The 15,010-nt window shown below is 42.7% G+C and overlaps 1 protein-coding gene across 1 annotated transcript; it reads left to right on the forward strand.

Annotated features, from left to right (window-relative positions):
• Positions 1-1,762: 1,762 nt before the first annotated feature.
• Positions 1,763-7,928, forward strand: LOC136697824 (transcription factor Spi-B-like). Its single transcript, XM_066673093.1, has 6 exons — positions 1,763-1,874; positions 3,120-3,150; positions 4,252-4,402; positions 5,201-5,328; positions 5,533-5,677; positions 6,126-7,928. Exons 2-6 carry the CDS (start codon positions 3,130-3,132, stop codon positions 6,428-6,430), a joined length of 750 nt encoding a protein of 249 aa, XP_066529190.1. The 5' UTR covers positions 1,763-1,874; positions 3,120-3,129; the 3' UTR covers positions 6,431-7,928.
• The last annotated feature ends 7,082 nt before the right edge of the window (positions 7,929-15,010 follow it).

Genomic DNA, 15,010 nt, shown 5'->3' on the forward strand with positions numbered 1-15,010 from the left:
TGTGTCTGCGTGGGTTTCCTCCGGGTGACTGTCTGTGAGGAGTGTGGTGTGTTCTCACTGTGTCTGCATGGGTTTCCTCCGGGTGACTGTCTGTGAGGAGTGTGGTGTGTTCTCACTGTGTCTGCGTGGGTTTCCTCCGGGTGACTGTCTGTGAGGAGTGTGGTGTGTTCTCCCTGTGTCTGCATGGGTTTCCTCCGGGTGACTGTCTGTGAGGAGTGTGGTGTGTTCTCACTGTGTCTGCGTGGGTTTCCTCCGGGTGACTGTCTGTGAGGAGTGTGGTGTGTTCTCACTGTGTCTGCATGGGTTTCCTCCGGGTGACTGTCTGTGAGGAGTGTGGTGTGTTCTCACTGTGTCTGCGTGGGTTTCCTCCGGGTGACTGTCTGTGAGGAGTGTGGTGTGTTCTCACTGTGTCTGCATGGGTTTCCTCCGGGTGACTGTCTGTGAGGAGTGTGGTGTGTTCTCACTGTGTCTGCGTGGGTTTCCTCCGGGTGACTGTCTGTGAGGAGTGTGGTGTGTTCTCACTGTGTCTGCGTGGGTTTCCTCCGGGTGACTGTCTGTGAGGAGTGTGGTGTGTTCTCACTGTGTCTGCGTGGGTTTCCTCCGGGTGACTGTCTGTGAGGAGTGTGGTGTGTTCTCCCTGTCTGCGTGGGTTTCCTCCGGGTGACTGTCTGTGAGGAGTGTGGTGTGTTCTCACTGTGTCTGTGTGGGTTTCCTCCGGGTGACTGTCTGTGAGGAGTGTGGTGTGTTCTCCCTGTGTCTGTGTGGGTTTCCTCCGGGTGACTGTCTGTGAGGAGTGTGGTGTGTTCTCTCTGTGTCTGCGTGGGTTTCCTCCGGGTGACTGTTTGTGAGGAGTGTGGTGTGTTCTCACTGTGTCTGCGTGGGTTTCCTCCGGGTGACTGTCTGTGAGGAGTATGGTGTGTTCTCTCTGTGTCTGCGTGGTTTTTCTCCGGGTGACTGTCTGTGAGGAGTGTGGTGTGTTCTCTCTGTGTCTGCGTGGGTTTCCTCCGGGTGACTGTCTGTGAGGAGTGTGGTGTGTTCTCCCTGTCTGCGTGGGTTTCCTCCGGGTGACTGTCTGTGAGGAGTGTGGTGTGTTCTCCCTGTCTGTGTGGGTTTCCTCCGGGTGACTGTCTGTGAGGAGTGTGGTGTGTTCTCTCTGTGTCTGCGTGGGTTTCCTCCGGGTGCTCCGGTTTACTCCCATGTTCCAAAAACACATGTTGGTAGGTGGATTGGAGACTCAAAAGTGTCCGAATGTGTGAGTGAATGTGTGAGTGTGTGTCGCCCTGTGAAGGGCTGTCACCACCTACAGGGTGTGTGTGTCATTAAAGCGCTTACAGGTGACTTCACAGCTCCCATGATGCCCTGCTGCCGCTCTGAGCTGGTTATTGAAGGTGCTTGGCTCTGGTCACAGATGTTGTTTATTTAAATGTCATGTGTTTTATTGATGATGTTTGTGAGCGGGGCTTATTTCACTGAATTCTTAGTCATTAAACCCAACCCAAAGATAAATAATCAGCTTCATTGATCAGTACTCCACTTTTCTATGTTGAGTGATAATTAATTAATAAATTGAGTGTTATTATTAATTAAATAAATAAATAATGAACAGCTACGTAAATACACCCTGGAGTGAAGCCTGAGGGCCTTTAGTCTGTTAAGCCCCGGGGGCGGTGCCGAGGATAATTTGCATTAAGAGTCTGGCACAAAGACAAGGGGAATCCAGAGAGAGAGAGAGAGAGAGAGAGAGTGTGTGTGTGTGTATATATAAAAGGCAGCAGGTGTATTTTACAGGTGATTCTCACCTTTACTTTTTCAGACGGATTTTACCTCCATTGGCTTTCAAAGCTTCTTAAGCCTCCACTGGGAGCACAGCCAAGGTAAAGGAGCACTCACTCACTCACTCACTCACTCAGTCACTCACTCACTCACTCAGTCACTCAGTCACTCACTCAGTCATTTATTCAGTTATGGAGTAAAACTCGTATCTGTGTTTATCCTGATTTGGTTTGTACTCGGCTCTTGACGCCGTGGGGACGCTCCACAGCAGAGAGACACCAACAGAAATCATCCCAAATTCATTCAATAAAATTAAATAAAATCCCTTAACGTTCACAGAAATTAAAATGTATGCTTTCATTTATGTCTCTTTCTTCTGTAAAGTCTTTGGAAATAAATGTTTTTTGTTTTTTAAACAGTCAGCGATGACACATTTATTCTCCAGTTAAATATTTACATTCAGCTACAAACATTAAATATTATTAGATTAAAAATATATTCAAATGTGTTAAATATCAGTCTCTGTGTGTGTGTGCGTGTGTGTGTGTGTGCGTGTGTGTTTGTGTGTGTGTGGGGGGGGGGGTGGATGAAAAGAAAATTCTTACACGTAAGTGAAAGTGAATAAAGAGAGATGTAAATATTTCTGGAGCATTTCCAGCACTAAATTCATCCTGAAACTAACTTTTACAGCAAACATTTACAGATCACATTAAAAATATCAAAAAAGGAGGTGCAAGATTTAGTTTAATAATTTATATTTAATATGGTGTTATTATTTGTCTCCCACATTTAACCCGTCTGTGGCAGTAAACACACACACACACACACACACACACAGAGTAGCAGGGAGCCATCCCCGGCGCCTGGGGGGCAGCTGTGGGTTCAGTGCCTTACTCAAGGGCCCCTCAGCCGTGGATGTTCCTGACGGTCCTGGGCACTGAACCAGTAACCTCCCGGTACCAAGCCCTGTCTCTAACCTTTAGGCCACGGCTGCCCTCACGTTAAATGTGTTGATATTTAAACTTTTCCTACAATAATGTCCATCAAAGTTGACTTTTTCTGTAAAGTTACTGTCTTTTCTGAAAAACAGAAAACTATTTATTACCTAGTTTATGTATTTAATATTAATACTCTACTATGCAGTGTGTGTGTGTGTGTGTGTGTGTGTGTGTGTGTGTGTCATCTCTTAATGCAATTTTGAAAATATCTGAAAGAAAAGCTATGTTTATAAGAATAGCTGCCATTTACAGTGGAAACTTTAGAATAAACCTCTTTATACAGTCCACATGAAAATATATTCAGTGTGTGTGTGTGTGTGTGTGTGTGTGTGTGTGTGTGTTTTACAGATTATACACCATGCTGACCAGCCTTGAACCGGTGAGTCTCATATTAGTTTCTTGTTTATTTAATAATAAATCTTTACTAAACATTACCGAATCATCACTTAATCATTACTGAATCAATAGAGAATCATTCCTGAAGTGTTAACGAATCAGTAAAGAAACATTACTGTTTCATCACTGAATCAATACAGAAACATCACTGAATCAATACAGGATCATCACTGAATCAATACAGAAACATCACCGAATCAATACAGGATCATCACTGAATCAATACAGGATCATCACTGAATCATTACAGGATCATCACTGAATCAATACAGGATCATCACCGAATCAATACAGGATCATTACTGAATCAATACAGGATCATCACTGAATCAATACAGGATCATCACTGAATCAATACAGAAACATCACTGAATCAATACAGGATCATCACTGAATCAATACAGAAGCATCACTGAATCAATACAGGATCATCACTGAATCAATACAGAAGCATCACTGAATCAATACAGAAGCATCACTGAATCAATACAAGAACATCATTGAATCAATACAGGATCATCACAGAATCAATACAGGATCATCACCGAATCAATACAGAAGCATCACTGAATCAATACAGGGTCATCACTGAATCTTTTCAGAAACGTAATGAATCAGTACTGATATCTTTTTTAATCATCACTGAGTCATAATAGAATCATTAAAGGGTCATTACAGAGTCATAAAAGAATCATTTCAATAGTTGTAATAAATCATTACTTTGGATCATTAGTGAATCATCATTAATCAACAAATAACCAAAACAAATAGACTGTGCATATTTACATGTGACATAGGCATGTTCTCACACACAAACACACACACACACACACACACATTGCGTGCTTGGTTGTGTAAACACTGCTCTACTGTTCAGTCGGCAGATATTGCGCAGAAATGCAAATTATTTCACAGAATGATAGTCACACAGAACATGCAAATTTGTACCACACACACACATGCACACACACACACACACACACACATACACACAATAAATTACAATAACATCAATATTAATGTTGTGTTTCACTTTTGCAAACATTAACATCAGTCTGTTCTCCCCTCGGGGTTCTGTTCCCAGCTCCAGTACCTGCAGGATCTCAGAGTCCCAGATTCTGGAGTCCCATCTGCTGGAGAGATGGAGCTGGAGGTGATAGAGGAGTATCTGCAGGAGCATTCAGGAGAGGAGTGCAGAACACAGAACCAGACGGAGGGAGAGGTCGTTATCGCAGGTCAGTGGGAGGAGTTCTTTAAAGAACAGAGTTCAGAAAAGAATAGCGTTTTAAAAATGGACTGTAAACTGAAAGAGGCACAGCTCAGGGGTTTGACCCTCTACAGCACGTGACATCAGAGAAACCTCTGAGTGTAAAGATCAAAGCGGAAAATGTCATGAAAATGTCTCGTTTTTAAGTTTATTAAAATGCGTGTTCATATTAAACCTGTGCAGCACAGTTAAAGTTTCCCTTAGCGCTTCATTTATTAAAACAGCTTAACAGAGTTAGAAAGCTCTCTGTTGCTGCCCTGAGCTGAGGGGGCGGGGCACATCACAGAATGATTGACAGTGGCATTGCCATGGCAACACAGAACAACATAGAACTAGTAGCTGAGTGTTAGCGCTAGTGAAAAGTCTAGTCTGGGTTTGGACGCCCCTGCAGAGGACGAATGAGCCCTGTGCTGCTTCTAGAGGCGATATGTGGGCGAGAGGGTCCTTTCAGGGCGGGTCCACAGTGGCGCAGGACGGTTCAGGACCGCCTTCAGAACCACTCGACCCTGCAGGGGCAAAGAGGCCAGAGAGACAGCAGTCAGGATTGGTTCTTCAGTGAGAAAGCCATAAGACCGACCCCTAGTGGCCTGGATGTGTCAGAGACCTTGACCTGTTGAAAACATGGCCGTGTTTGTGTGAGGGACCCGCTCTGTGGATCATAAATCGAGTCAGAGACGACAGAGCTGTCCTGTGACAGACAGTTGGTGACTGACCGGTCGCTCACTGAGAGGTGGAGGGTGGTGTTGACCCTGATGTGTGTTTTCAGAGAACAGCTGGTCGGGGCGGTTTGCGTATGAGTGGCAGTACGGAACCAGAGCTGGAACCGGAGCCAGAACCGAGGATGGGAACACGGAACAGCAGCAGTGGCCCAGTCTGTACAGGCCCAACGAGTGGGTGAGTACACCCCTACCCTCCACTGAGTGACTGGGTGAGTGTGTGTATGTATGTGTGTGTGTGTGTGTGTGTGTGTGTGTGTGTGTGTGTGTGACTGGGTGAGTGTGTATTGTCTTGTTGTCCTCCAAAATATGAACAGCCAGTGTGGTAATTAATAAAGTGTGTGTGTGTGTGTGTGTGTGTGTGTGTGTGTGTTTGTTTCAGGGTGGGTCCTGTGTGTATGACGCTCCACCCCTCAGTGACTCTGACTCTCACTGCAGTTCTGCGTGTCCTGAGTTTCCTCCGTCGCCCCCTACAGGTGCCAGTAGAACTACATCCTGGGAAACACTCCCCATGTCTCCACTCACAGGTAATAATAATACTAATAATAATAATAATAATAATGACTGTGTTTATGGAGTACATTCAGACAGCAGTGTTTACAGATGAGTTAATGTTAATGAGTTAAAGTTAGTGATTAACAGGAAGGAGTTCTGATTCGACACAAAGTCACACTCAGTAAATACTTTGCCTTCAGTATCAAAGAAAAAACACTGTACTGTAGATCAGTGGAGAACCTAGTCGTCTCTCAGAACTCTACCACATGTCAGATTATCTAGAACACAGCGGCAGGGTTCTGCTCAGGTTTCCTGTTAGACACAAGAGGAGCATTTGGTGACGGTGTGTTTACTGCGTTTGTTTGTTACAGTGTTTGTTGTTGTGCTTGTTTTCTGGAACGTGGGAAGGCTGCATAGTCCAGGTGCTTTATTTTAAAGCTGTGAACTTGTTTGTTTGTGTATTGGTTTGTTTGTTTACAGGTAAGAGGAAGGAGCGTCTGTTCCAGTTCCTGTTTGAGATGCTGCAGAGTCCTGAGATGCGGAGCTGTATCTGGTGGGTCCAGTTCAGTAGTGGAACCTTCCAGTTCTCGTCTCAGAACAAAGAGCAGGTTGCTCAGCTCTGGGGCCGACGCAAAGGCAACCGCAAGACTATGACGTACCAGAAGATGGCGCGAGCTCTGCGCAACTACTCCCGAACGGGAGAGATCCGCAAAATCAAACGCAAACTCACCTACAAGTTCAACGAGACGACGCTCCAGGGGCTTCAGAACAACACACTCAAATAACAACAACAACAACAACAACAACCACAGCCCGCATGTCGTCTGAAGGAGAGCTCAGCAGACTGCAGAATAACTCCAACTCCAAACCAATGATCCCCAAAAACTCTCTCTGAAGTCATTACTGCTAAAGATCATTTTAAACTGATCCAGATGTTGTTAATATTGTTATGAGTGTGTTTCCAGATGTTTGTCCCTCTGCTTGAGGGAATCAGGAGTAGAAATTAATACTGAGTATTTTTCCTTACTGTCCACACCTTGCCTGACTTTCTGATCTCTCCATCTGATAGAGTCTGATTATCTGATCGAGTCTGATTATCTGATAGAGACTGATTATCTGATCGAGTCTGATTATCTGATCTCCCCGTCTGATAGAGTCTGATTATCTGATCGAGTCTGATTATCTGATCGAGTCTGATTATCTGATCTCCCCGTCTGATAGAGTCTGATTATCTGATCTCCCCGTCTGATAGAGTCTGATTATCTGATCTCCCCGTCTGATCGAGTCTGATTATCTGATCGAGTCTGATTATCTGATCTCCCCGTCTGATAGAGTCTGATTATCTGATCGAGTCTGATTATCTGATCTCCCCGTCTGATAGAGTCTGATTATCTGATCTCCCCGTCTGATCGAGTCTGATTATCTGATCGAGTCTGATTATCTGATCTCCTCGTCTGATAGAGTCTGATTATCTGATCGAGTCTGATTATCTGATAGAGTCTGATTATCTGATCTCCCCGTCTGATAGAGTCTGATTATCTGATCGAGTTTGATTATCTGATCTCCCCGTCTGATAGAGTCTGATTATCTGATCGAGTCTGATTATCTGATAGAGTCTGATTATCTGATCTCCCCGTCTGATCGAGTCTGATTATCTGATCGAGTCTGATTATCTGATCTCCCCGTCTGATAGAATCTGATTATCTGATCGAGTCTGATTATCTGATCTCCCCGTCTGATAGAGTCTGATTATCTGATCGAGTCTGATTATCTGATAGAGTCTGATTATCTGATCGAGTCTGATTATCTGATCTCCCCGTTGATAGAGTCTGATTATCTGATCGAGTCTGATTATCTGATAGAGTCTGATGGATCTGCCCAGATGAGATTTACTGTTTTAATTAACAAATATTTTTTACTTAAAGAGCTGAAAGGAAATCTTTAAAATGCTGTAAATCTGAGGATTGTTGCGTCGTCAAAGCTACGTTGTAAGTAGTGACATTATGAATACGGACACTGTAAGTAGGAAAGTAGTGACATCACAAGTAGTGGGTAGTGATGTTATAAGTAGTGATATCATAAGTAGTGATGTTCAGTACTGTATTTTTATTGAAATTAATGTTTTTGTGACGTTTCTGAGTTGTTTGTTTGTTTGTTTGTACAGTTCCAAACACCAGACTGAATATATTCCCTCCTAAACCTGTTAACTGTATGAGAACTTGTAACAATGGACATTTTAAACAGAAACAACAACAAAAACAAATCCTGTAAACTCCCAAAAAAACTGACAAATAAAATATGAAAGTGATTATTTACCTGAACTTGAAATCCTTTGTTTACTGCAGAACTAGGTGCTAGGTGATGCTAGGTGGTTGGCAGGTGGTTGCTATGTTCCATGTCGATGCTAGGTGGTTTCTATGGTGTTTCAGGTAAATGTTACGTGGTTGCTATGGTATTCCAGATTGATACTAGATGGTTGCTAGGTGGTTGCTATGGTGTTCCAAGTTGATGCTAAGTGGTTGCTATGGTGTTCCAGGTAAATGCTAGGTGGTTGCTAGCAGGTTTCTATGGTGTTCCAGATTATTACTAGATGGTTGCTAGGTGGTTGCTTTAGTGTTCCAGGTGGATGGTAGGTGGTTGCTTTAGTGTTCCAGGTAGGTGGTTGCTATGGTGTTCCAGGTTGATGCTAGGTGGTTGCTATGGTGTTCCAGATTGATGCTAGGTGGTTGCTATGGTGTTCCAGGTAAATGCTAGATGGTTGCTAGCAGGTTTCTTTGGTATTCCAGGTGGTGTTCCAGGTGGATGGTGTTCCAGGTGGATCGTAGGTGGTTGCTTTAGTGTTCCAGGTAGGTGGTTGCTATGGTGTTCCAGGTTGATGCTAGGTGGTTGCTATGGTGTTCCAGGTAAAAGCTAGGTGGTTGCTAGCAAGTTTCTATGGTGTTCCAGATTATTACTAGATGGTTGCTAGGTGGGGCGGCACGATGGCGCAGCAGGTAGTGTCGCAGTCACACAGCTCCAGGGGCCTGGAGGTTGTGAGTTCGATTCCCGCTCCGGGTGACTGTCTGTGAGGAGTTGGTGTGTTCTCCCCGTGTCCGCGTGGGTTTCCTCCGGGTGCTCCGGTTTCCTCCCACAGTCCAAAAACACACGTTGTAGGTGGATTGGCAACTTGAAAGTGTCCGTAGGTGTGAATGTGTGTGTGTCTGTGTTGCCCTGTGAAGGACTGGCGTCCCCTCCAGGGTGTATTCCCGCCTTGCGCCCGATGATTCCAGGTAGGCTCTGGACCCCCCGCGACCCTAAATTGGATAAGCGGTTACAGATAATGGATGGATGGTTGCTAGGTGGTTGCTATGGTGTTCCAGGTGGATGGTAGGTGGTTGCTTTAGTGTTCCAGGTAGGTGGTTGCTATGGTGTTCCAGATTGATGCTAGGTGGTTGCTATGGTGTTCCAGGTTGATGCTAGGTAATTGCTAGTGGCAGTATCGTTCACCCCCCACCGTCTACTGTCCTCACTTTCTGTGAGGGGCTTTTAGAGGAGGACATCTGGTTCTATTCACCTTCACTGTCCACTGTCCTCACTGTCCACTGAGCTTTTTAAATACAGAGCCTTATTCCAGTAAAGCTCCGTCTAGACCCCATTTGCCTGCTCTAGTGAAATCTACAGTAAGAAACATTTCTTCCAAAATCATTTCTCTGTCAGAGGAGGCAAACATGGGGGAGGCGGAGCTTTACGTGTTTATAGTGTGTCGTTAGAAAATCTCTTCCTGATGTGTGTTAATCAATCACATTCCTGTCTGACAGTTAGCTAGTATCCAATTACATTTGTTGTGTCTCAAAAGATTATGAGGGTTATGGGAGATGTAGAAAAGGTATAGCCCCCTGTCCAAGTTAAATTTAATAAATATTAGGGTATAAATATACTTCAGCCATAACTAATACTACCTTAAACCTAAACTAAATCATAACTCTAAACTCAAACCTAGCCTTAATCCTGATCCCAATCCTAACGCATGTCTTCACCTCCAAATGGAATGGTTTATTTTGTATGGAGCCACTTGTGGAAGGATGAGAGTGTTTAAAAAGGTTTTGGTCCCCATAATGTAATAGATACCTGATTCATTGTCACACACCAGCGCACACACTTGCTGACACATACACACACACACACACACACACACACCCTATGCAAAGTATATGTACTCTGGAAAACCGCCTTCAGGAGAGAACAGTTAATGATTCACAACAAGATGAAAAGCAGGCTTTTGTTTACAGCACAGAGTGGATTGTCATTTAGTTTTGATATTATTGTAGTTTTAGACTTTTTTTTTGTGATTCCATACATTTGGGAAATGCCACAAACATGACTATGACCCAAATGCAGCGTCTAACGTGAGTCTGAAAGGACAGGATCAGTTTAGTAAAACTTTCAGGATCAGTATGACTAAGTTTTAGCTCCAGATCTGAAAAAACACAAGAAATATTTTGAGAATTAAGTTTAGAATTAAGAATAATTCAGAGAATAAAGTTAGAATAATTCAGAGAATAAAGTCAGAATAATTCAGAGATTAAAGAGATTAAAGTCAGAATAATTCAGAGATTAAAGTCAGAATAATTCACAGAATAAAGTCAGAATAATTCAGAGAATAAAGTTAGAATAATTCAGAGAATAAAGAATATTTCACTGCAGCTGTAATGAGGCAGACACAGCCCTTTGCAGCGTAACTGAGGAATGTGTTGAAGTCGCACTATGGAATAGATTTCACTAATAAACACTGCCCCATCAGCACCAGAGTGTTATTAGTGTTGGAACTGAATCGGTGCAAGAACCCGTTTATTCAGAGGAGGACCCGGCATCTCACAGGAGGCAGGAGAACTATGATGAAAACTGCCACGGCCCGGTTTTGTTTTGATTCCTGTCTGTGCTGCACTTGTCATGTGCTCGCCCTGCCCTCATGCTCCCTCTGATCATGTGACACCCCTCTGTTGCCAGTGTCCTGATTGGTTCCCAGGTGTATCTCGTCTGTGGTGTCTGTGTTTCCTGGTGGTTGGTCTTTGTATCTCTTGTTTCTTCAGTTTGTTGTCCCTAGTTCTTTGTTCTATGTTTAGTCTCCTGTGTTTAGTCCTTAGCTCCGGGTTGAGTTCCCTGTTTAGGCTTTAGCCTCTGTTCTGTTTGTCTCAGTTTAACTCTCTCACTCTCTTGTGGTCGTCAGTGTAAAATTAAAGCTGTTTCAGGCCAAGGAAAGCCACTAGAGGTCAGCGTGGGATTGGAAATGCTTCTCATCAAACCATGACATGGTCTCTGCTCTGTTCCTGTGGTTTCTACACTTCGGTAAGTGCTGAGGCTGACAGGCTGCTGCAGTAACGGAGCTGCAGGTGTGACTCTGAGTCTTTAAGGCTGTGCTGACAGGAGAAGTGTGAGGTTTAAACAGTGAAACAGGTCTGAACTGTTTTTCAGCTTGTTCTCAGTGTTAAAATAGATCTTTAATGACTTACTTAAGACTGAGCTGAGAGTTTAAACTTCTGATTATGAACAGTGGCTTTAACCTTTTGGGGACCGTTCAAAGCTCATTCTACTGTCAGAACGAGTAGGTCAGAGATACAGGGTTAGAGTTGTGGCCTTCAGGTCTGATACTCTCAGTCTGATGGAGCTCACACACTGTAGATGAGGCCAGGCCTGACCTTTCTAGCCAGTCTTACAAGTGTGGGCTCAAAACATGTGAATCTGCAGCCCACAGAAGCTATGATCATAATGAATAATCTGAGACACTGTCATTTCCAGCATCAGCCAATCGTTTAACCCAAGAAACTGCACCGGCCAATCAAAGGTCTCAAGGGCATGGCTTAAGCCAATGGTTAACCACAATTTTCTGCTGTGCCCCACTTTTATAGATGAGAATATTTTCACTTCACACCACCCCCCCTCACCCACACCCACACACACACACACTGACACATACACCTTGTTGTATATTCAGACAAAACTGCACCTGCTTAGAGAATAAAAGAACAATAAAGTGATTGTGCTTAAGTCGTTGTTAAACGTATTTGCTCCCAATTGCTTCTCTGCACAAACAACACATTTTTAAAGCAGCTTCCTGAGAGAAAAAAGCCTGAAACCTGCACATGTTCTCACTGCAACAACCACACATTTAACCCCCTCTTCTCTTCAGTGATTGGTGTGAGTTGCTTTGAGAAGTGCCTCGTCATATTGTCTTCATTTCCCTTCGGAAGTTGTGTCTTGAGAAAACTCATCTGCTGCAGATTTATTTTTGAGGGTGTTGCTCTATTCCTGCTCCATAGGGGGGTAACACTGACTTATTTCTGCTGTTGCAGTTACATTACTTAAGGTGGAACTGACTCTAAATTCAGGAGAGCGCTAACTGCATGAAAGTAAACACAGAGCGAAAGTGCTACAAAACTAAACAGCTCGAGTTACACATGAGTTTCTGTGGGAATTCAAACAGTGAATAAACACTTACAGACAATTTACACTTCAGACACCAACAAGATACAGTCGCTTCTTACTCACACACACCGCTCCACCTTAAAAGATACAGTCGCTTCTTACTCACACACACCGCTTTACCTTAAAAGATACAGTCACTTCTTACTCAATCACACCGCTCCACCTTAAAAGATACAATAGCTTCTTACTCACACACATCGCTCCACCTTAAAAGATTCAGTCGCTTCTTACTCACACACACCGCTCCATCTTAAAAGATACAGTCGCTTCTTACTCACACACACCACTCCACCTTAAAAGATACAATCGCTTCTTACTCACACATACCACTCCACCTTAAAAGATACAGTCGCTTCTTACTCACACACACCGATCCACCTTAAAAGATACAGTCGCTTCTTACTCACACACACCGCTCCACCTTAAAAGATACAGTTGCTTCTTACTCACACACACCGCTCCACCTTAAAAGATGCAGTCGCTTCTTACTCACATACACCGCTCCACCTTAAAAGACCCGGTCGCTGAACTGGATAAGGGCTACAGACAGTGAATGAATGAATGAATGAATGAATGAGCATATTATTATATTTGCAGGTAAATATAGCCATACCATACTGACATATTGATTGTCCCTTCAATCCTGTTATTATTTTCAACCCTGTCATTCTCAGTTCCTGTTATTTGATCAGCTTTTATTAATATCTTGATGATATGAGGAAGTATAACATCACTGTTTGTTGAACTGTACGTGCAGCTTTGAGGACAGTACAAAAACAGATGGAAGGATTTATCAGAGTAGACTGTTACTTTAAGATTAGTCTAGTGTAAGTACCAAGGTGTTCACCTCAGAATTAAACTGGACTGATTGGACAACACCAGGTCCGGCTCTGAATAACTTTCAGAGAGAAATAAATGCTGAATAATGTTTGGGATTCATGTCTGAAGTGAGAAACTGCATTTACACAAAGGCTTCACTAATCCACTTTCACATGAAAGGATCAGAAATCCAGTTAATGATCCAGAAGAGACCCGTCTCTGACAGTCACTCATATACAGTTATTATTCTAAACAGATAAATGGTTTATGTCCAATCCCTGTGTAATGTGTTACATTAGAATATATATTTGTATAATGTAGGAAACATAAGGCTATTATATAAATGATTTTAAAAGAAAATATATACATATTTCTACTGTACATGTAAGAAAACAAATATGGGGTACAGCATGAATAGTAACGTGCTGCCCTCTGCTGGAGAAATGTCAAAAACACCCCCCTCTCTCTCTCTCTCTCTCTCTCTCTCTCTCTCTCTCTCTCTCTCTCCATATTTATATAAAAAGTTTTGACCACAACGACAGCAGATCGCTACACACTATTACAGACTAGAACATGTTATATTCACACTGCTGTGTTTACTACACGTTATTACACACAAATTCAACACAACACAGTACTGCACTCACTACGACAGTACAATATATTACTGCACATATCTTATTATTGCTCACTACTATTCACCATGTTACTACACACTATTACTCACTCTTATACACTGCTTCAAAATAAAACACGTCGTAAATTATGCACACACTGCACTTCACTACAAGCGTACAATATATTACAACACATTTCTCATTATTTCTCATTAGTACACACATTACATCACATAACTGTGCACTATGACTCACTATTCCTTCACTACTGCACTCCACAGCATATGACTACACGCTACTAATTAGTGCACACTAATCTTCACTAAGGCACACTACCATCCATTTCAGCACAATGCTATTCACTACTACACCATACCATAGATTATTACTCACTAGTGCACTCTACTTTTCACTACTACATACTAACAGTAGTTACAGTAGAATATTATACACTACCATTCAGTACTACACACTAAAGTAATGTATAACTCACTACTAAACTAAAGTAATTTACTACATATTACTACTCACTGTTACACACAACCTCCACACTATTACTCACTATCAGAATACTTCTACCCTCTAAAATGGATTAGTACACACTTTTTTTACTATTATGTGCTACTTCTCTCTGCAGTAATTCACGGTTACTGTTTTTGTCACAAACAGAACTACACGCTATACACTACCATACACTTACATTAAACACTACTTTGCACTACCATACTGCTCACATTTAAAAACAATATGCACTATTACTCACCATTAAACACTACAAATGATTCTTTACACACACACACACTCACACAACACACTACTACACACATTCACTGCTATACAACACACTACCCACTTCAACATCATATTAACTAATTTTACACACTTCCACACACTTCTACCCTGTACGGCTCACTACTGCGCACTGTTACCACTACAGCAGAGTGTTAATCAGTGTGAAAAACCACACAATTATTCAGTACTGCACACTTCCAGGACGTGATACAAATCAATAAACACTGAATATTAAAGATAAAATATTCATAAAAAGATTAAAGAGTAAATCTGAGGAACAATTTTACTCTCATTTTCCCTTTTACACAAAACATTTGTGTTTCCTGCTCTTACATGACTTTTCTAATGGAAATTCCCTATGGTGGTGGTGGAGTGTGTGTGAGTGTGTGTGAGTGTGTGTGTGTATTTCTGTTTGTGTGTAATGTTCTTATCATACTGACTTCCTGACTGAAACTCTCAAATTTTTGTTGAGTGGTCTAATGACTCATTTCAGTAGTAAACACACATGCGCACATACACACACACACACATACACACACACACACACACACACACACACATGCATGCGCACACATAATCTCAAGCAAGTGTATGTGGTTGTGTTTTAAGCAGCATCTTCAGTGTCCCTAACTGACACGTGTGTGTGTGTGTGTGTGTGTGTGTGTGTGTGTGTGT

The sequence above is a fragment of the Hoplias malabaricus genome, chromosome 5 (assembly GCF_029633855.1).
Source record: "Hoplias malabaricus isolate fHopMal1 chromosome 5, fHopMal1.hap1, whole genome shotgun sequence".
Taxonomy (NCBI): domain Eukaryota; kingdom Metazoa; phylum Chordata; class Actinopteri; order Characiformes; family Erythrinidae; genus Hoplias; species Hoplias malabaricus.

Coding starts and splice junctions, on each gene's coding strand:
- LOC136697824 (XM_066673093.1), top strand. CDS start 3,130: ATGCTGACCAGCCTTGAACCG. Junction 5,329..5,532: donor TGTACAGGCCCAACGAGTGG/GTGAGTACACCC, acceptor TGTTTGTTTCAG/GGTGGGTCCTGTGTGTATGA. Junction 5,678..6,125: donor CCCCATGTCTCCACTCACAG/GTAATAATAATA, acceptor GTTTGTTTACAG/GTAAGAGGAAGGAGCGTCTG.